The 23,330-nt window shown below is 44.4% G+C and overlaps 1 protein-coding gene across 1 annotated transcript in view; it reads left to right on the forward strand.

Annotated features, from left to right (window-relative positions):
• Positions 1–22,975, forward strand: part of LOC124593827 (glutamate receptor ionotropic, delta-1-like) — a 155,591-nt gene extending 132,616 nt beyond the window's left edge. The window contains exons 6-8 of the mRNA XM_047132175.1: positions 13,579–13,790; positions 16,593–16,780; positions 22,622–22,975. Coding sequence (XP_046988131.1) covers positions 13,579–13,790; positions 16,593–16,780; positions 22,622–22,975 — 754 coding nt within the window. The remainder of the gene's footprint in view (positions 1–13,578; positions 13,791–16,592; positions 16,781–22,621) is intronic.
• The last annotated feature ends 355 nt before the right edge of the window (positions 22,976–23,330 follow it).

A 23,330-nucleotide genomic window follows, 5' to 3' on the forward strand; every position in this document is an offset into this window, starting at 1 on the left:
GTTGCTGTACGTCGCATTTTGATGAAGTTACAAAATGGCATAGGCACTTATTCGGGGAGGGGGGGGGGGATACGTAGTTTAAATTCTTCTGATGTGATGTGGAGTGCTGAACAGTTGATTCTGCAAGCATTTTCGCCAGTGAGACTCACTGGTATTTCCTTAAAACGGCAATTAGTCTCATTCTCAGAAATGCACGAGACACCAAGAATTCAACCTGACAAAACACATTATGAGAATATAAAGTACAGTGTTTCATTTTCTCTCCGATCTCACATCAAGCATAACGTTGCCTTTTAACTTGGAGGCACTTATTTCCTGTGGAAGTGATGGAATCATCCGGGCGGGGAGTTTAACGGCCACAATATCAACGCAAATGTCCCTGTATTCAAAGCATGTTTAATTCGCTTTTTCTTGGCATATCTACAAAAGAGTTAAAGGGGATGCACCAAACTATGGAAACAGAACGATAAATGCATGCCTGAGCATAAAAAGCCTGCAGGTTTCGCTTTTGTAACTGACGACGAATGGAACCTATGCATTGTCCTCAATACGCTGTAAGCGTCAGTTGTGGTCTAAGCAGTTTTCTGAGTATACAGGGTGGTCCACTGATCATGACCGGGCAAATATCTTACGAAATAAGCGTCAAGCGAAAAAACTACAAAGAACGAAATTCGCCTAGTTCGAAGGGGGAACCAGATGGCGCTATCGTTGGCCCGCTAGATGACGCTGCCATAGGTCAAGCGGATATCAACTGGGTTTTTTAAAATACAAACCACCATTTTTATTACATATTCGTATAGTACGTAAGGAAATATTAATGTTTTAGTTGGAACACTTTTTTTGCTTTGTGATAGATGGTGCTGTAATAGTCACAAACACATGGCTCACAAATTTAGACGAACAGCTGGTAAGATGTGGGTTTCTTAAATTGAAATACAGAACGTAGGTACGTTTGAACATTTTATTTCGGCTGTTCCAATGTGATACATGTACCTTTGTGAACATATCATTTCTGAGAACTCATGCTGTTACAGCGTGATTACTTGTATACCACATTAATGCAATAAATGCTCAAAATTATATCTGTCAACCTCAATGCATTTGGCAATACGTGTAACGACATTCCTCTCAACAGCGAGTAGTTCGCCTTCCGTAATGTTCACACATGCGTTGACAATGCACTGGCGCATGTTGTCAGGCGTTGTCGGTGGATCACGATAGCAAATATCCTTCAACTTTCCCCACAGAAAGAAATCCGGGGACGTCAGATCCGGTGAACGTGTGGGCCATGGTATGGTGCCTCGACGACCAATCCACCTGTCATGAAATATGCTACTCAATACCGCTTCAACCGCACGCGATTATGTGCCGGACATCCATCATGTTGGAAGTACATCGCCATTCTGTCATGCAGTGAAACATCTTATAGTAACATCGGTAGAACATTACGCAGGAAATCAGATTACATAGCACCATTCAGATTGCCATCAATAAAATGGGGGCCAATTATCCTTCCTCCCATAATTCCGCACCATACATTAACCCGCCCAAGGTCGCTGATGTTCCACTTGTCGCAGCCATCGTGGTTTTTCCGTTGCCCAATAGTGCATATTATGCCGGCTTACGTTACCCCTGTTCGTGAATGAAGCTTTGTCGCTAAATAGAACACGTACAAAAATCTCTCATCGTCCCGTAATCTCTCTTGTGCCCAGTGGCAGAACTGTACACGACGATCAAAGTCGTCGCCATGCAATTCCTGGTGCATAGAAATACGGTAGGGGTGCAATCGATGTTGATGTAGCACTCTCAACACCGACGTTTTTGAGTCTCCCGATTCTCGCGCAGTTTGTCTGCTACCGACGTGCGGGTTAGCCGCGACAGTAACTAAAACACCTACTTGGACATCATAATTTGTTGGAGGTCGTGGTTGACGTTTCACATGTGGCTGAACACTTCCTGTTTCCTTAAATAACGTAAATATCTGGCGAACGATCCGGACACTTGAATGATGTCGTCCAGGATACCGAGCAGCATACGTAGCACACGCCCGTTGAGCATTTTGACCACAACACGATATCGACCTTTTCCGCAATTGGTAAACGGTCCTTTTTAACACAGGTGATGTATCACGAAGTAAATACCGTCCTCACTAGCGGAATGTTAAGTGATACCATGTACTTACACGTTTGTGACTATTACAGTGCTATCTATCACAAAGTGAAAAAGGTGGCCAACTAAAACATTCATATATCTTTACGTAATACACAAATATGTAATAAAAAATGGGGGTTCCTATTTTAAAAAACGCAGTTGAAATGCGTTTGACCTATGGCAGCGCCATCTAGCGGGCCAAGCATAGCGCCAACTGGTTTCCACCTTCAAGCTAGACGAGTTTCGTTCTTTGTAGTTTTTTCGTTTGATGCTTATTCGTGAGATATTTGGCCAGATCTCGATCAGTGGGCCACCCTGTAAATGCGTGTATTAAGTCAGATGTGAGTATATTCGGACACGGGAAAATTGTTGGTAATTGTATGGTGGGTGCTGCTGTAACCAAGGGCGCCAAGGTGTTTGGTGTTTCAAGAATCACGGTACCGAACATTTATACCGCATTCAGGGAAAAGCAGAAAATCATCCACTGAGTCACTGTTGTATCCTAGTCAGTAATGCCACCCGAGCCCGCTGCCAAAAGGTTGGCAACATCAAAGTCCGGACGCCGTCCGCATAAGCAGCGCCAGCGATACAGCAAATCGCCGCAAGTCTGCGCGCGCCACCGCTGGCTTCTGGGTTCTTAAGCGCTGGAGTCGCGAGCGCTAGGACAGTTCTGTATTCGCCGCTCAGTTGTATACTCGCCACCGAATTGTGTACTTGCTAGACAGTTGTGTGTTCATCGCAGCAGAGTTGTTGTTTGTCGTCAGCCGACGCTGACCTAGCCGCTCCGACTCGAACTAGTTAGATTTCTGTAGACACGGAGTTCACTACTGTTCTGTATCTTCTTTAATAAAGATAAGTACCGACTTTTATTTAATCAGAGTGTTTGGGGTTTCATCTTTCTGTTTACTGTTCCAGCGGACCGGTCGGTCCGCTATTAAAAGTGTGGCGGTGACTTCGTAAGCCATTTCTACAGCCAAGTGTTTGTCGCTGCGAACACCGCCACAAAACTGGCGACGAGGACTTCCGAACTCGTGTGCAGGGCTGGTTCAACTTGTTCTTGTTATCCTAATTATAGAGATAAAATTTTGGGGGCTGGTTTAATTTGTGTTCACTATGTCTGCCGAATTACAACAGTTGATCTTGTTACAGAGTCAGCAAATACAAAGTCTGGTGGAAGCAATCGCCAAACAAGCGGCTAATCCTCCAACACAAAAGGAACAAGCACAGGCAGCACCACCGTTCCGGGCTTTTGATGAATCCAGAGAAGAATGGCGAGAATATTTCGCGCAGTTGCAGGCGCACATGACAGTCTACAAAATCACAGGTACTGCGCGGCAGCTTTATTTAATTTCCACTGCAGGCGTGGAAGTCTATCGACTACTTTGTAAGTTGTTCCCGGAATCCCAGCCAGAAGCTTTAGACTATGACGTTGTTGTTAACAAGCTTGCTGAGTATTTCGAGTCGCGAGTTCATGTGGCAGCAGCCAGATTCAAGTTCTTCAGATTAAAGAAACTGCCACATCAATCTAATAAACAGTGGTTAACAGATTTACGGGGCCTCACCCATCAGTGCCGATTTAATTGTGTGTGTGGAGCTTCCTACAGTGATGTCATGTTACGAGACGCTATTACTCAAAACATTGCAGATTCTCGTATTCGTGCTGCTATCTTAAAGTTGCCTGACCCGTCATTAGAGACTGTGATGAACATCATTGAAGCCCAAGATACTTTTGACTATGCTGAGTGTGAGTTAGATCAGCCATGTATTTCTCAAATTGCCTGTGCTAAGCAAGTTACGTCACGCCCGCGGCCCCACCGGCAGAGTCAGACTGTAAACACTAGCCGGCCGCGTCATGTTAAACACATTCGTCAGCCGCGTGTGCAAAGTGATAGAGTTAAGTCTTGCCCTAAGTGTGTTCTTGCTCATCCTCGTGAACGTTGCCCGTTAAGACACGCGGTTTGTCACTTTTGTCAAAGGAAAGGACACATCCAGACTGTTTGTTTGCGTAAACGCAAGACCAATTCTAGTGCTGCCCAGCCCATGGCTATTCATGTTCTTCAAAGCCAGCCCGCCCAGAAGGTCGCGTTTAAAGACTCTTCCACGGTTCGTGTGGGTAATAATCTTGTTCGCAATAAGCCACCCACCCAGCCCTCTGCTATGCGACCCAAGCGTAATTCACACGCTGTGAAACGTGATGTACAGACTGCAAGTGACGCGGGAGTTGTTGTTCCACCCACCCAACCCACGAGTTGTCGTAAGCAGCGAACACGCGCTAAACGCGCTGATTTTGTGTCTTCCGCCTCCACTGCACCGATCCAGAGACAGTGTAATAAACTATTTGTGAAGCTACGCATCCAGGATAAGACCTTCAATTTTCAATTAGACACTGGTGCGTCTGTGACTCTCATAAATAGTGCTACGTATGCGGCTATCGGCCGCCCTAAACTTTCTGCGGCAAAACGTTCTTTGGCTACTTATAGTGGAGAACGAATTCCTGTGTTAGGTGTCTGTAGCGTGCCAGCCACATTCCGTGGCAATACAAAAACAGTTTCATTCACAGTGCTCCGCGCTACAGGCAGTGTAAACATTTTCGGATTAGACTGTTTTGACTTGTTTGGCCTGTCTATCCAAGACAATGTGTTGCAAATTAATTCTGTTGTTGTTCCTCAAGACAGCATAACCGATTTGTGTAAACGATACAGTGACATATTTAAAGACGAACTAGGTTGTGCTGCGAACTTTGCCGCTCATATTACGTTAAAAGATAATGCTCAGCCTCGATTTTGTCGTGCTCGTCCAGTGCCTCACGCCCTCCGGGCACCTGTAGAAGATGAACTTCGTCGTTGGCAAAACAACGGTGTTATTCAACCCGTTTCAGCGAGCCAGTGGGCTTCTCCCTTAGTTATTATAAAGAAACCGTCTGGCAAGTTACGTTTGTGTGCTGATTTTAAGTCGACAGTTAATCCTCAGACTGTCATTGATTCTTTTCCTTTGCCTAGACCGGACGAGCTGATGGATAAGTTAGGGGAAGCTCGTTTCTTTTCCAAAATTGATCTCCGTGAAGCATATTTGCAATTGCCCCTCGACGAGCAATCACAACAGTATTTTGTCATAAACACGTCGTTGGGGTTGTTCCGTTTTCTGCGTTTGCCTTTTGGTTGTGCGTCAGCTCCAGCTGTTTTTCAGCGTTTTTTGTCACAACTTCTGGCTAATGTGCCATCGTGTTGCAACTATTTAGACGATATTGTTGTGTCCGGTCGGACGCCTGCTGAACATTTCCGTAATTGGGAGTGTTTGTTTAAAGTGTTGTCTCAGGCAGGCCTACGTTGCAACATCGATAAATGTTCATTTTTCCTTACGGAGCTGGAGTATCTGGGACATGTTATTAATGCTCAAGGCGTTCATCCCTCCCAATCACATTTAGCAGCTATTCGTGATTTGCCCGCCCCTCGCAATCTGCATGAATTGCAAGCCGTTCTTGGCAAATTGACATATTATATTAGGTTTATACCTAATGCATCACAGATTGCTGCACCGTTGCATCGTCTCCGCCGTAAGAATGTTCCGTTTGTGTGGTCAGCTGATTGCCAATCAGCCTTTCAGCAGCTTAAAGAGGCTTTATTGAATGATCGTTGTCTGGTCCATTACGACCCTAACAAGCCTCTGGTGTTAGCTTGTGATGCCTCTTCTTTCGGCCTCGGTGCTGTGTTGTCTCACCGAGTCGGTAACACCGAACGTCCTATTGCGTTCGCATCTAAATTGCTAAACAAAGCTCAGTGTAATTATAGCCAACTGGACAAGGAAGCGTTGGCTATTGTATTCGGTGTCACAAAATTCCATCACTACCTCTATGGTAGACCATTCTATTTAGTAACAGATCACAAGCCCCTGACGTCACTGTTTCATCCGTCTAAACCAGTTCCTCAGCGGACAGCTCAGAGACTACAACGTTGGGCTCTTTTGTTATCACAATACCAGTATGAGATACTGTATCGCCCTACAGCTCAGCATGCAAACGCTGACGCGCTTTCTAGATTGCCGATTGCTGCGGATGATGTCTTCGATTCCTCTGACGACTCTTGCCATCAGATTGACGCCGATGAGCATCAATTCCTCCGGGATTTTCCGATTGATTATCGTCAGGTGGCACGTGAGACAGCTACGGATCCTCATCTGAGTTTACTATTACGTTTTGTTCAACGTGGTTGGCCGTCCAAGGCAAAGGACATATCGGATCCTGTGGTTCGTCGCTATTATCCGCAACGTCATCTGTTGTCTGTTTCGCACGGAGTTTTGCTGTTACGCACCGAGAATGACCAGCTTCGTGTAGTGGTTCCCCAAGTGCTCCAATCCAAGGTCCTCGACTTCTTGCATCAAGGTCATTGGGGTGTGGTCCGCACCAAGCAGCTTGCCCGCCGTCATTGTACGTGGATCGGCATTGATAAGCATATTACGCAGATGTCTACAGATTGTTCGACGTGTGCCGAACACCAAGCTGCTCCGCCTCAACGCTATTTTGAGTGGGCACGCCCTGCCGGTCCCTGGCAGCGGGTACATATTGATTTCGCTGGTCCATATTGGAATTCTCGTAGGCTCATCGTGATAGATGCATTTAGTAATTTTCCGTTTGTTGTGCCCATGCAGTCTACAACGTCTGCACACACTATACAGGCGTTGACTTCAATTTTTTGTATTGAGGGTCTTCCAGAAGTTTTAGTGTCTGACAATGGTCCACAATTTACCTCTGCTGAATTTGAAAGTTTTTGTTCTGCCAATGGCATTCGCCATATTCTTACTCCGCCGTTCCACCCTCAATCGAATGGTGCAGCGGAACGTTTTGTACGCACATTCAAGGATCATATGGACCGCCTTCGTGCTACGCACTCTCGTCAGCAGGCCCTCATCACGTTCCTGTCGTCGTACCGGACCACGCCACGCGACGGCCCTTCGCCTGCGGAGCTTCTCCACGGCCGTCGTCATCGCACCCTACTACGGTTGTTGCACCCCCCGGATCGACCCGCCGCTTCTGAGCATCGCACGCGTTTTCAGCGCAACGACGCCGTTTTTATCAGAGTTTATCACGGTCGCCGTCGTTGGGAACGTGGTACCGTGATAAGTGTCCAGGGTCGCGGTTTTTATACTGTTCAAGGTGCTACTGGGGTGCACAGGAGGCATCAGAACCAGTTGCGCCGCGCTGGCCGCCCGGATTCTGCCGCTCGTTCTTTGTCCACAGATTTGGTCCGCGGCGGGTTCCAGCCGCGTCTTCCGACTTCGCTGCCGCCCCCAGGGCAGCAGCAGCAGCAGCAGCCGTCGCCGCTACCACGCCGACAGCCCGTCCCGTTGATGCCTCCCGCGCAGCTTCATTCGGGAGCGCCCCAGGTGGTCGCTCCGGCGCCTGCGGTCCCTCTTCAGTCGCCACCGCCTTCGGAGCTGATGGACGTCGACCCCTCAGCCGGGCCGCCTTCCCAAGCGGTGGCTGTGCAGCCTGTCCTGCAGCCGCTTTCCTTGGGCACCCCCAAGGAGTCTGACACCGCAGCGCCTTGTCCGGCGCCCACTCAGCGGCCGTCTACGCCGCGTCAGGAGACGCTGCCTCTCTTCGTGGGTCCCGACGCCCCGTCGCGTCCCGTACCAGAAGCTGCGCCCGCGGTCACAGGCGTGCACCCTGACCTCGGTTTTCAGTCGGTGTTTCCCGAGGCCCCCCGCAGCCAATGCTGGGGTGCGGACCAGGGACTGCCACCGACAACAGTCTCCGCCCCGGTCTCTTCTGCTACGCCTGCGGCCAGACCCCTCCCCCGCCGTCGACGCTCGCCACGTCATTATTCAACGACGGTGCGGCGATTTGGGGGCGAGGAGTGTTGTATCCTAGCCAGTAATGCCACCCGAGCCCGCTGCCAAAAGGTTGGCAGCATCAAAGTCCGGACGCCGTCCGCATAAGCAGCGCCAGCGAGACAGCAAATCGCCGCAAGTCTGCGCGCGCCACCGCTGGCTTCTGGGTTCTTAAGCGCTGGAGTCGCGAGCGCTAGGACAGTTCTGTATTCGCCGCTCAGTTGTATACTCGCTACCGAATTGTGTACTTGCTAGACAGTTGTGTGTTCATCGCAGCAGAGTTGATGTTTGTCGTCAGCCGACGCTGACCTAGCCGCTCCGACTCGAACTAGATAGATTTCTGTAGACACGGAGTTCACTACTGTTCTGTATCTTCTTTAATAAAGATAAGTACCGACTTTTATTTAATCAGAGTGTTTGGGGTTTCATCTTTCTGTTTACTGTTCCAGCGGACCGGTCGGCCCGCTATTAAAAGTGTGGCGGTGACTTCGTAAGCCATTTCTACAGCCAAGTGTTTGTCGCTGCGAACACCGCCACAAAAGTCACAATGCTTACGAAAGCGTGTCATGAGTGATTGTGACACACGGTCATTAAAGAGGGCTGTGACTAAAATTAAATTGACAATTGCTGCAAAAGTCACTGCAGAAATGAATGTCGCACTCGCGGATCCTGTCAGTACCAAAACAACTCGAAGGACGCTCCATAAGCAGAAAACTCCGGGTTGCAATTTCAAAACCATCATCAATGATCAAATTCTCGTCAAGGAAAACGTGGTGCAGAAGCCATAAAACATGAATTATGGAGCAATGGAAGAAAGTTATTTCGTTGAATCTGTCTTTCTTCACACTGTTTCCAACTTCTGTCCGAGTCTACATCACAGAGTGAAACACGGCCATAATGATTTAGGCAGCCATAGCGTGGTAATTCCATGGATCCCTTGGTTACCCTCCAAGGTCGCACTACTTCCAAGGACAATGTGTCGTATTGAGTGCAATGGAATAATGTTTGTTCCCCAGTGATGACGCTGTTTCCCAAGGGGACAGGCTACTGTTTGCACAGCTCGCCCGTCCTGGAGTCGTTTCGTGAGCACAAGGATGAACTGGCGCATCTACTATGGCCTCCTAAACACGGTATTATTTTTCAGGAAGAAAACCATACAGCACCTGCGTTATCCATTCTGAGACGAGTGGAAGCCGTTTTGTACTACAACGGATTTCCTACACCTTATTAGACATGGTAATGGGCTTTTCATGTTACAATATATTTCCCAGACCGTGTTCATTACTAAATTTCTCTCATGTACGTAGATCTGCTATTGTGGCAGCAAATAAACAGAGGGAGTACATTAAATAGAAATTAATTATGTGCCTGTACCACGGTTGTGAACTGTAGATTAAAACTGAATGTGCAGCAAAATGGAGAGAATTTTAGGAGATGGGACCTGGATAAACTAACTAAACCAGAGGTTGTACAGAGGTTCAGGGAGAGCATAAGGGAACAACTGACAGGAATGGGGGAAAGAAATACGGTAGAAGAAGAATGAGTAGCTTTGAGGAATGAAGTAGTGAAGACAGCAGAGGAGCAAGTTGGTAAAAAAAAGGGCTAGTAGAAATCCTTGGGTAACAAAGGAAATATTGAATTTAATTAATGAAAGGAGAAAATATAAAAATGCAGTAAATGAAGCAGGCTAAAAGGAATACAAACGTCTCAAGAATGAGATAGACAGGAAGTGCGAAATGGTTAAGCAGGGATCGCTATAGGACAAATGTAAGAATGTAGAGGCATATATCACTAGGGGTAAGATAGATACTGCCTACAGGAAAATTAGAGCGACCTTTGGAGGAAGGAGAACCACTTGTATGAATATCAAGAGCTCAGAGAGGAACTCAGTTCTAAACAAAGAGGGGAAAGCAGAAAGGTGGAAGGAGTATATAGACGGTCTATACAAGTGCGATGTACTTGAGGACAATATTATGGAAATGCAAGAGCATCTAGATGAAGATGAAATGGGAGATATGATACTGCTTGAAGAGTTTAACAGAGCACTGAAAGATCTAAGTCGAAACAAGGCCCCAGGAGTAGACAACATTCCATTAGAACTACTGATAACCTTGGGAGATCCAGCCCTGACAAAACTCCACCATCTGGTGAGCAAGATATATGAGACAGGCGAAATACCCTAAGAATATAATAATTCCAATCCCAAAGAAAGCAGATCCTGACACGGGCGAAAATTACCGAACTATCAGTTTAATAAGTCACGGCTGCAAAATACTAACATGAATTCTTTCCAGACGGATGGAAAAACTGATAGAAGCCTACCTCGGGGAGTATCTTAGAAAATAGATTAAGGACAGGCAAACCTATGGTTCTAGCATTGGTAGACTTACAGAAGGCTTTTGATAACGCTGACTGGAATACTCTCTTTCAAATTCTGAAGGTGGCAGGGGTAAAATACAGGGAGCGAAAGGCTATTTTCAATTTGTACAGGAACCAGATGGCAGTTATAAGAGTCGAGGGGCATGAAAGTGAAGAAGTGGTTGGGAAGGGAATGAGACAGGTTTGCAGCCTATTCCCGATGTTATTCAATCTGTATATTGTGCAAGCAGTAAAGGAAACAAAAGAAAAATTCGGAGTACGAATTAGAATCCATAGAGAAGAAATAAAAACTCCGTAATTCTGTCAGAGACAGCAAATGACCTGGAAGAGTAGCTGAACGGAATGGGCAGTGTCTTGAAAGGAGGCTATAAGATGAGCATCAACAAAAGCAAAACTAGGATGATGGAATGTAGTCGAGTTAAATCGGGTGATGCTGAGGGAATTAGATTAGGAAATGTGACACTTAAAGTAGTATATGAGCTTTGCTATTTGGGGAGCAAAATAACTGATGATGTTCGAAGTAGAGAGGACATAAAATGTAGACTGGCAATGGCAAGGAAATCGTTTCTGAAGAAGAGAAATTTGTTAACATCGGGTTTCTGAAAGTATTTGTGTGGAGTGTAGCATATATGGAAGTGAAACATGGACGATAAATAATTTAGACAAGAACAGAATAGAAGCTTTCGAAACGTGGTGCTGCAGAAGAATGCTTAAGATTATTTGGTTCGGCCACATAACTAATGAGGAGGTATTGAACAGAATAGGGGAAAAGATAAATTTGTGGCACAACTTGACTAGAAGAAGGGGTCAGTTGGAAGAACATGTTCTGTGGCATCAAGGGATCACCAATTTAGTAATGGAGCGCAGCGTGGAGGGTAAAAATGATAGAGGGAGACAAAGAGATGATTACACTAAGCTGATTCAGAGGGATGCAGTTTGCAATAGGTAGTGGGAGATGAAGAAGCTTGCACAGGATAGAGTAGTATGGAGAGCTGCATCAAACCAGTCTCTGGACTGAAGACCACAACAGCATCGTGGTTATTAGTAACATAGCGATTACGCATTGGTGTTTGATTCATGCCCCGCAGGTCACTACTCATTGAGGTGAAAACATGTTACAAATATCTTTAACTGGTCAAGAAATTATTTTCAGCTGACATAATTATGGCCGACAATCTTCGTGGGGAAGATTTCGAAATATATTTTTCTGAAACCAACATAATTTTACGTTTCTACAGTTGTTCGGATGACATTTTCTGTGTATCGTTGAAAGCCTAAGTTTACTTCATAAGGAATTCGATCAGTTGCTCCAACACACACAAAATATTGGTTCATTTTACTATAACTCTTTAACATAGAAGTATAATACTTAACTTAAATGCAGTCCGTTTCCACTTAACGGACAACAAATTTTTATCACATTTGTCCAGTACAAGAATACTGATTGTACTTGAATAGTACGAAGGGTTGACTCAGAGCGAAGTATATTCAACTTTAAAATTTGGTACCCAATTCTGACTAATAATGCAAGCGCTGCTGGATCTGAGCTATTTTCATGCTGCAGTAATCGAAAATTGCCCTCTAATGTAAGTTGTCTTCCGTTAGCGGTGGCGTATGGAACCTCGTGAGGGAGTGTTTTCGACAACGACTCTCATTCGTGACTGCGTCTGGTAGCGACTGTCTTTAGCTCGTGGTGCTGTCGTGAGGTATCAACCAGAACCTGAGGCCTCGCTCTTCGGACGACTCCACAACACATTTGTCACGTGACAGCGTGGGAGGGGGGGGGGGGACACTTTCTTCGGGTACACATTTCACCATTGAGGAGTAAGTGACGGAACCCTTCCATACCACGATTTCTGGTGAGACAAAATGGTGATGGTACGCTGGGACACGTCTGTGTACAGAACATCTAGATATACTCTTCCATAGCTTTCTTCTTTTGTGGCATGCTTTGTTTTAGGTACACAGCACTTTGCTCTATGTCTGCTGACAGGTTACTCTCAGGGATAGAGTCTAGAATGTAAGGGATAGAGTGTAATGACAGATTTTACCAGGTTAGGTTGCAAAGTGACAACTTCAGTTGCAGTTACTTTCTACTTATTTACGTCCAGAGACTTGCGGTATTTTGGAAATTAGACATGTTACCTGAACTTCTATAAATTATCTATTTATGGTACAATACTGGCGATCGTTATCATTCTGTCACCACAATCAAGATTCGTATTCGAGACGAAATCACAAGTAACATTTCGAGAGAATAGGTACCAAAGCGTTCTGTATTACATTAATAGAAATTCCCATAGGCGAGAGAACCATAAAGTAAAAGCATAACGCGAATAATTTCTATGAGAGTATCACTAGTGTCTTATATTTTATGCGAACTGATTCGTATCAATCCGCCACCGTAGTGAAGTCCGCCCCTGGTAGCTGAGTGGTCAGTGAGACAGAATGTCATACCTAACGGCCAGGGTTCGATTCCCGGCAGGGTCGGAGATTTTCTCCGCTCAGGGACTGGGTGTTGTGTTGTCCTTATCATCATCATTTTATCCCCATCGCCACGCAAGTTGCCGAAGTGGCGTCAACTCCATAGACTTGCACCAGGCGACCGTTCTGCCCGACGGGAGGCCCTAGCCACACGGCATTTCCACACCGTAGTGAAGACTACGTATTTAATTGATAACTATATCAATATAAAACTGCCAAAGTGTTTGCGTACAACATCAACAAAAGAAATATCACGATCCCACAAAAGCAGAAAATCAAAACTCGAAGTTAAATAGTTAGTACTTGCATATGTGAAAAGTAACTGCTTTTCACAGAAAATTTAGTGTAATCCAGCATGTAGTATGTTAAGATTCCCGTTACTTTAAACAATAAAATCGGTACGGAAACATATGTTAAGCCGTTCTTAATAGCAACCAGATGCTCCGATGTTTTAACTTCCCATCATCATTTTTGTCATCAACAAAAGCCCTTCGTAAATTTTTACCTAAACATCACAATTCTGGCCCAGAAAGCCACTGGAGAGCAGCTACCAAGGGATAGTTGAGTGACTAAGCAACAATGAGAACCGCCCTCATGAGGTTAAATTTAAACAGGGAATCCGTCTGGGAGAAAGGAAAGTTCCTTCCTGGTTAGCAATTCATGAGTGTACTGATACATCCCTGTCATTAATTTATGTATGAGTTTTCGACAGCTAAATGGAACCGCCACTCTTCGCAGGTACGAACCCCCCATCAACACGGTGCGGGACCTGCGCGACAGCGGACTGAACTGGGCTGCGACGCACATAGCGTGGCTGAATCCTCTGAGAGGCACCGACGAGCAGGTGATCATAGACCTGTGCGAGCGGTTCAGAGCGCTCAAGGAGGAAGACATGAAGGCCCGCTCTTCCACCCGCGACCTGGCGCTCGGCATAGAACGGCTGCCGGCAGGTGGGTTCTTCAAGCGCGCGCAGTCTGGGTCAGGGCTCAATCTCTGACGAAAGTAAGTAGACAAAGAAACATGTGAAATACAAACAATCCTGCTAGATCAAAATCCGTATCTGAGACAACAATAATAATTTTTACACGCAGTAGTACATTCGATAAAACAAAAAGGAAGTTCGATGTAACATTACAGAAAAAAACGGTGGGCTAGGTGCTGTAAAACCTAAGTCAATGTCAAAGCGACTGAAGAGGATACTACGGGCGACTGCCTGGATAAAGAAATATGCAGTGAACACCAGGACACTTAACACTGTGTGTGCTGTGACCTCGAGTGCCGTGTACAGGACGCGGTGTACCACCAGCGAGTGCAGAGCATGGAGTAGCGTACACGGAGGAGGAAAAAACTGGTGAGCCAGAGTGCAAGAGTACTGCCATCCGTTGACGGGAAGAACAACGAGGGACCAACTAACCCAGCCGTCCACAATTTTCAGTCAGTGTTTTATATTCAAAAAGAAAAAAAATTACAAGAAAGTTGCATGAAAGGCGTTAAGAGCAGATTGTGAGTGGTAAAGTAAGATACGGAACAGGAGCACTACAGAACTGTAGTAAAGCTAGTACGAAGCCGGCAACTTAAAATTTATGTATGAACCGCAAAACACAACGAAAACTTTTTCTCTTTCCATTAGTGGTACGCAAGTTTCTAATTTAGTGACGATATTTATGGCGACTTGGAATAACGTGCCACAGTCATGAGATAAAATAACACACATAGATACCACTCCTATTAAAGACATCTCACTACCAAACGAAATTGATGGTAACAAAACCTTAAAGTCCACACTTTCGAAAATTCCTTTACCAATTAATTTCTAGCAGCAATAGCACTAAAGGTACACATCAAAAGTAGGAGCAATACAAAAACTGCTTAACTGAACGACGGCGATTCAAAAAGACTTACGGGAGATAAGACGTGAGAAAAAATTTCACATAATGAATGTCAGGTAAATTTTCATTTAGTGACGACACAGACAATGTCTCACTATAATGCGCCATAGGCAAAGGATAAAAAGTTAAATATATGCAAATTTCTAGTAAAAGAAGACTTTTACAGCTATTTAAAATATAAACTGTGCTGAACCCTGCATTCCTCATTTTAGGAAACAGGCACAAGCCTTATAGTGGCTAAGCCTTGTTAAGGGCCACAAAAGCAATGGCAAAAACATCGACCAAGTTCAGAAATATAGATGTACAATAATGTAAGGAAATGAGACCGGTTACTGCTTCAAAAAAGGAAAGTTATTCAGAAGGGCTGCGCGCTTAAGCGAAGTTCACATATTTCTTTACCCAGGCAGTCGCTTTTCCATTGACAGGTTTTACCGCACCTACCCTGATCACTGTTTTCTAAAATGTTATGTGGAACTTCTTTTTGTTTTCTCATTTGTACTACTGCGTGTTAAAATAATTATTAGCTTCGGTCTCTTGTTTATTTTCAGTATCACACCTGATTATGGGCATGAAAGAGCCCGAAAGCGGCCGTGCTTTAAGTATGGAAAAATTAAATGAACCTTACAACTAAAGCAGTATGTTATAACTCTATACGTGAAGTAGGTGATTCACTGTATTACCTCAAGCATTCGTCGCAGTAAGTTGCTTGTGATGCAATGGCGCCCTTGGAAATAAGTGTAACTGAATTATGAATTCTAAAAATATCTTGTCAACGTGGGATACGTGCAGTCTGCTTAACTTAAAAGAAGCAAAGATTATAAAATTATTTCACTAAACTGTGATTAAATAAAGTCGTCTTGATAACGTGTTGGACAATATAAAATATCCCCGATGAGCTGTGGCACAATTTACCGTTAAAACTAACCATCAAAAGGTTCATAGTTTCTTTATGTCGGCACAACTAAGCAACTACATCACAGATCAATTTTACGTAAGGGAATCAACATAAATGCAAGTTTAATACTCCACCCCTGTTTGTTGAAAGGACGTCGCAGGACACTATGTTTCCTTTTATGACCTCCCTGTAACGCCTGTTTTAGTCATCAATCTTACGCTGTCAGTCTGAATTTCTGAAGAAAACGACACATTCATCACAAGGGATTCGATGTGACGCGTATCACATATTATTTTATGTTTTGTACTTAGTGCATAATCATGCAAGATCACTTTAAGAATTTACCAAAGGTTTTAATGTAGTATCTCGGGATAGGAATACGCAGGGTTACAATCAGCTAGACTGTTAATTTGGTCTCCCGATGTAGAATATGGAATTGCCATACTGTTTGTTCCGATTTATCGTATGCAGTGGTACTGTTAGAAAAAAGTGAATTAAATCTATTAATGGCTGCCGATGAGAGTGGGGCATCCAGATAACGGGGAGATGTCATTTGTTCGATCACATTGTTCTTCATATCTAAAGGACAAGTCATAAGTATCTTTCTGTCTCGTAGTTTTTGTACCTGGCATTTCGAATGTCTTGCTATTAGGCCATATTTTTGTAATTATGTATTTCTCGAGTGGAGATACAGCTGCACACTGAAGTAACAAACCTGCAGACACCATTACTTCTTACATACGTCTTTGACGACAGTCCACACATACACACACACACACACACACACACACACACACACACACACACACACACACACACACACACACATTTTGTTAAACCTGGTTCTTAGAGCTTCTAGACAGCAATTTGTTCTAGCAAGATACAGTATGACGGTTTAAATTAAATAAGAACTAAAATTTCTTTTGACATGTTGCTCATTCTGTTATGAAACGTACGCTTTGTTTCAGGATACTTTGCTGTTGGCGACTACATAGAAGAAGAAGCCGCCAGCAAGTGGCTGCGGCCGATGCGAGAGGACATCTACTGGGAGATGAATAACATTATGGTGCGCAAGGGCTGGCCGCACCTTCAGCATCTGGACGACCTCATCGACCGGCTAATCGACTCTGGCCTCATACTGGCCTGGGAGGGTCAGGTTAGTACTTTCAATAAACCCAATATTATTTTTGTATATTATTGCGGTACGTTTGCAGATCAATTTTTACATCAGAAAACCGTACAGCAGTGCTCGATGTCAATTTATGTAAGTCTTTCAGCCCATCTTTAAAAGCATGAACTGGATAGTTCTCCCAACCACAGTAACATGCAGCACATTCCCACATCAATGTCCCATTCGGATACGATTTAGTTTCGTCCACTCGCGACGAGATTCATCAAACTATGAACTTTCATAGTTGGTTTCTAATCTGGTGCGGGTTGCGGGATGGAAGTTCATTGCAGCATACTTTAGGTGACATCTGAAATGTCTGTGTCCCGAAGATCGACCCAAGGTGAGTTGTGTGACTTCAGCCGTGTTACTGTTAGATTGTAGAAAGCACCATATGTAACATATAGGACTCTGTCTTTTTAAGAATTTACACGATGGCAGCTTTCTTCTGAGAACTGGAGGAATGGGTACTGCATTCAACATGGAACAGGAGGACCCCTCCCTGGCAGTGTCAGTACTGGTCTTCGTGGGCTCATTCAGGCGTGTATATATTTTAGTTACATTGGCGGTGTTTTCTCGTGCAAGTGCCACAATATGCAGCAGAGGAATACACAAGTGAAGCTGCAGCTCTGCGTAGCGTATCTTCATTTGCCCCTCCCTCCCCATCCCCCTGTCCCTTTCGTTTGCGGCTACTTCGTGGAGGCGATTTACCCTTGAGCTATGCACCTCTCACAAATGTGTGGGTTCTCACTTAAATTATGATGTCCAATCGAGAGTGACACCTGCATAGTAGGGTAGTCGTCATGTGAAATTCTGACTCAATGAAATAACACATTTAACTTGCTGAGAACTTCTTTATTATGTGAACGGTATGCTGTGATCTCTACTTGGGTTCTGCTCCTTCCTTCATCTGAAAAAGTACTGATTCCTTATAGTAAGATGCTCTACAAAGATATCCTCACAATGCATTGTATATTCTTCCACTATTAGAGGAGATCTCTTGCAACCAATAGAGAATTTCGTTTTCCATGGTGATTATACTTCATTTTGTGGAAATAGATGACACTTTCTGGAATGCAGAGTGTTTTAGCGTTCTCTGACGTACACTATGCAGTATTTCCCTGAAGGTTGTATTCTTTGTATCCCTCTACGTTAGAAACTTGCAGGTCTACGCTAAAATCGTGATGGTCTTTCGTTCTTAGGCCTGCTCTGCCACCGTGGATAATGCAAGTTAAATGAATTCCTGAAAGCATCCACTTCACTAAGATATCAGTTTAGAACTATGGTAGGGTACGTATTTGAATCAAACGTACCTAAAAGTCGATTGAAAAGTAATAACTACTAAGCTGCATCGTAATTACGTCTGTATGCAGTCGAAAACCTGTGATGTGTTTACTGACAAAATGAAGATCTTCCGAAGAAGCGGAGTTCTTGGGCAAAAGTTCCTCTAATTTGTTCGCTATGTCACTCCTTGTCTACTCTCAGCTAATAGCATAAAAGAGGGGTTATTGCTTTCATCATTCTTCCAAGCAGTTTGATGTGGCCTGTCATGATCTCATCTCTTGCGCCGTTCTGTGCATCTCAGAGTAGCACCTAACTTATCGTTCTTCAGTCTGAACCGATTAAGCGGTTAACACAATGGAATTGTAGTCTAGTGGATGACGGTTCTAATGACTGAATCCAGTCAGATCGAAAATAATAATAAATAAGAAAGTTTTAAAAGAGGCATCCACTTCAATCATCTACGATATGATATTAGTTTTAACTATGTCCAAGACATTGAGAACAAGGTTAATAAATATCAATTGGTACAACTGGAAGACCTGTATGAAGAAAAATAAAAAAAAAGACAATTACAATTATATAAAGTTGTGGGTTTATCTCCTCTTGTAAATGGTTCCATCTCATAGACGGTAACTAAAATAAAAAATTACCTGTACAAGCAGCAGTAATTAAGTTTTTCAGATATGTAAGAGGCTCTCATAAAATGAATAAAATAAGGAATGAAACAATAATTGAGACGAAGGTTAACAAATGTCAATAGGAACCACTGAAAGACCTGTGTGAAGAAAAATTAGAAAAAAACACAATTAAAATTCTATAAAGTTATGAGTTTATCTCCTCTTGTAAATGGTTCCATCTCGACGGTAACGAAAATAGAAAAATAACCTGTACAAGCAGCAGTAATGAAGTTCTTCATATATGTAAGAGGTCCAAATAAAATGAATAAAATAAGGAATGAAACAATAAAATCAGATCTAAATATCTTTTCAGTTAGTGACAAGGTGGAAGAGAGTAGAATGAAATTGAAGGATCATGTTGACACAGTGATGGAAAACAAATTTCAAAAAAAAAAAGAAAAGATAATGAATTATCTGCCGATTGAAAAGAGAGAAGTAGTTAGTCGTCGTAAGACACTGATGGGTGTATAATAGAGATCGGAATATCTAATCCTAGGAAGTAGTTGATGATGTTACTGTCAAGTATTTTTACAAATGATCGTCTTTGACTCCACTCATCAGCATGCCAAGGATAACACAATGGCGTAAGTAAACACTATACTGTTTGACTTTCAGCCTGTCACGGCAAATTAAACCACTTTCTTGTAGTGGCGATAGTTTTGGCGACCTTTTTTCTAATCTTTGGTATCTTAATCTTTGCAGAGGATTGCAGAGTTCATTCCATCTTTTCTCTGTCGATTTCTTGTGCACCCCTTAATGAGCTATAGAAAGTGGCGATTTCAGCTCATAGCACCGACATGACTGCACTGTACCTACCCGGCCCCTATCCCCCACTCCCACATCTCAATGTGAATAGTAAATTTGCACTTCAGCCATCAAGGCTAGGTAAGACTGCATTGAGTTTTGCATTTATAAAGCGACCATGGTAGACTATGAAGAACACAATGACTGTAAATATTACGTGTACACAAGTACACTTCATCTGCTAGTCCAAATACATAAAGAAATACATGTTTTTGCACTCGACAAAAGAGAAAAAAGGTCAAATATCAAGATAGTCGCGGTTTTTGGTCCTTGTTAAACTACACGGCTCTGAAACTACACTCCTGGAAATGGAAAAAAGAACACATTGACACCGGTGTGTCAGACCCACCATACTTGCTCCGGACACTGCGAGAGGGCTGTACAAGCAATGATCACACGCACGGCACAGCGGACACACCAGGAACCGCAGTGTTGGCCGTCGAATGGCGCTAGCTGCGCAGCATTTGTGCACCGCCGCCGTCAGTGTCAGCCAGTTTGCCGTGGCATACGGAGCTTCATCGCAGTCTTTAACACTGGTAGCATGCCGCGACAGCGTGGACGTGAACCGTATGTGCAGTTGACGGACTTTGAGCGAGGGCGTATAGTGGGCATGCGGGAGGCCGGGTGGACGTACCGCCGAATTGCTCAACACACGGGGCGTGAGGTCTCCACAGTACATCGATGTTGTCGCCAGTGGTCGGCGGAAGGTGCACGTGCCCGGCGACCTGGGACCAGACCGCAGCGACACACGGATGCACGCCAAGACCGTAGGATCCTACGCAGTGCCGTAGGGGACCGCACCGCCACTTCCCAGCAAATTAGGGACACTGTTGCTCCTGGGGTATCGGCGAGGACCATTCGCAACCGTCTCCATGAAGCTGGGCTACGGTCCCGCACACCGTTAGGCCGTCTTCCGCTCACGCCCCAACATCGTGCAGCCCGCCTCCAGTGGTGTCGCGACAGGCGTGAATGGAGGGACGAATGGAGACGTGTCGTCTTCAGCGATGAGAGTCGCTTCTGCCTTGGTGCCAATGATGGTCGTATGCGTGTTTGGCGCCGTGCAGGTGAGCACCACAATCAGGACTGCATACGACCGAGGCACACAGGGCCAACACCCGGCATCATGGTGTGGGGAGCGATCTCCTACACTGGCCGTACACCACTGGTGATCGTCGAGGGGACACTGAATAGTGCACGGTACATCCAAACCGTCATCGAACCCATCGTTCTACCATTCCTAGACCGGCAAGGGAACTTGCTGTTCCAACAGGACAATACACGTCCGCATGTATCCCGTGCCACCCAACGTGCTCTAGAAGGTGTACGTCAACTACCCTAGCCAGCAAGATCTCCAGATCTGTCCCCCATTGAGCATGTTAGGGACTGGATGAAGCGTTGTCTCACGCGGTCTGCACGTCCAGCACGAACGCTGGTCCAACTGAGGCGCCAGGTGGAAATGGCATGGCAAGCCGTTCCACAGGACTACATCCAGCATCTGTACGATCGTCTCCATGGCAGAATAGCAGCCTGCATTGCTGCGAAAGGTGGATATACACTGTACTAGTGCCGACATTGTGCATGCTCTGTTGGCTGTGTCTATGTGCCTGTGGTTCTGTCAGTGTGATCATGTGATGTATCTGACCCCAGGAATGTGTCAATAAAGTTTCCCTTCCTGGGACAATGAATTCACGGTGTTCTTATTTCAATTTCCAGGAGTGTATATTGGGTGCAATCATGTGCGACGCCCAAGCACAGAGACATAAGACCTGTAGTCCAGTTGCCATTTCTACGCAATAACGTGCCAAATGAGGCACACTACAGTCATTTTGGTTGAGATCTAAGCTGTTAAAAGTTGGTTCTATCGACCTGTCTGATAGTTGTTTACGAAGTTTTGATACACCCATATTAATAATAACAATATAAATGGACGATCTTTGGATATACTAATGAAATTGCTTACTTTCAAGGTATAGCAATATTCTACCTGGAAAATGACATTGATAGAATAACTATTAAACGTTTAAGATACAATTACCTATGTGTAGCTCCTGTCAAATTTATTTCTTGCGGAATGCACATCTAATCAACTATATCATTAAAAAAAATTGAAGGAAATAGTCAGATTCTGTGGAAAATGGTTTGTCTAAAAGTAAGAAGTAAAATAAATTAAATATATTATGCATGCCATTTGTTGTACATGATTTGGATCATAATTTGAAGGGGCGTCAGCTATATCTCTAACATATTTCATTTGTTATTACTGTACAATTTACTTCAAATAAACATTCAACTGACTTTTTGCTTTTTTTCTAATTTTCAAGTTTTGTTCAGAAAACTTGATGTAATCGACATCTCATTTGCTTCCCTACTGTCTTCAGTCTTCACAATGTGTTTAAGTTTGCACTTGAATCACATTTACGTAATCTTTCACGCGCTAAATAGCTTGGTCTTAAAACTTTTTGACATCTCATTTGTCTTCCTAGTATCTGCTGTTCTTGAAATGTTCAAAATTTTTTATTTGATTCGGAATAAGTGATTTTAAAAACTTTTTGGGCGCAAAATAGATATACCTTCAAGCGATGAACTTTTTGACACCTAATTTGCGTTTCTAACGTTTTCTGTTCTCTAAATGTCCTATATTTAGTACTTGATTCGAAGGAGGCTCTTTTGATTCTTAAATATCATAGCAATATAACTTTTCAGGCGCGTAATAGGCCTTGAAGACATCAACCTTTTGACATTTTATTTACAATAACTGATCGTGAATTATTTCAGTTTCCGTCAAAGGACTATTTAAGTTTTTTAATTACCTTGATTACTTTCAAGTTATACTAGACCTCACGCCGGTCAGTTTCATACACAGTTTGCCTTTTTCCAGCTCTTCAATAGAAAACCACGACAAAAATCGGTTGTGTAATTTATAGGCTGTCTAGTTTTCACACTGCTCAAACATTTGACGGGAATTGAACTTTTAGTATCTTCCTCCCCCTTGGATGAATTTGTGCTGGCGCCTATGGAGGCAGAGTAAAGTATTCCCTTCGACCTCACCTCGTCGTGTTGGCAGGTGACGCGACGATGGCTGGCACCCCGAGTGCAGCTCGCGGTCCAAACGGCGTTCCGGCTGCCCTCGGCGGGGGCGGAGCCGGTCAAGCTGGGGCTGTCGCACGTGCAGGGCGAGTTCGCGCTGCTCGCCCTGGGCCTCTGCCTGTCGCTGCTCGCCCTCCTGGCCGAACTCGCCATCCACAGGTTCCTCAGCGGCGGGGACGCCGCTCTGCCCTTCAACGTCAACTTTCTAGCAGAGCCACCTCGGAAGGAAATGGCGATCACGAGGGTCTGTGGCCCGCAACTGAGAAAGGCCAAACGGTCTGGCCCTGTGGTTGGAGGTCTGAGAATGGCGGGCCGGAAGCGTCGTTCATAATAGTAGCGTGCTGCAGTAGTAAACAGTAGTACAACAATAAATAAACACAGTAGATAATGTCTGTCAAATATTAGTACAACCTATATCGCTGTAACTTTACATCTAGAAATACGAGGGTTGCACAGGCACTAATGTGCCGCATTTTTTCTTCAAGTATTCTTCATTGACCATAATGAGAATTACACACACGACTGAATGGTGTTTTATATACACATCTTATTTTTTCACGTAATCTCCGGCCCGTTCTATAGCTTTCTTCCAGAACGAAACAAGGGCTAGCATGCCCAGTCGGTAACAATCCTTGTCCTGGTGCCGGAGCCAGTGCTTCACTGTGTCAATCACCTCTTCATCGTCC

The sequence above is a fragment of the Schistocerca americana genome, chromosome 2, assembly GCF_021461395.2.
Source record: "Schistocerca americana isolate TAMUIC-IGC-003095 chromosome 2, iqSchAmer2.1, whole genome shotgun sequence".
Classification (NCBI taxonomy): Eukaryota; Metazoa; Arthropoda; class Insecta; order Orthoptera; family Acrididae; genus Schistocerca; species Schistocerca americana.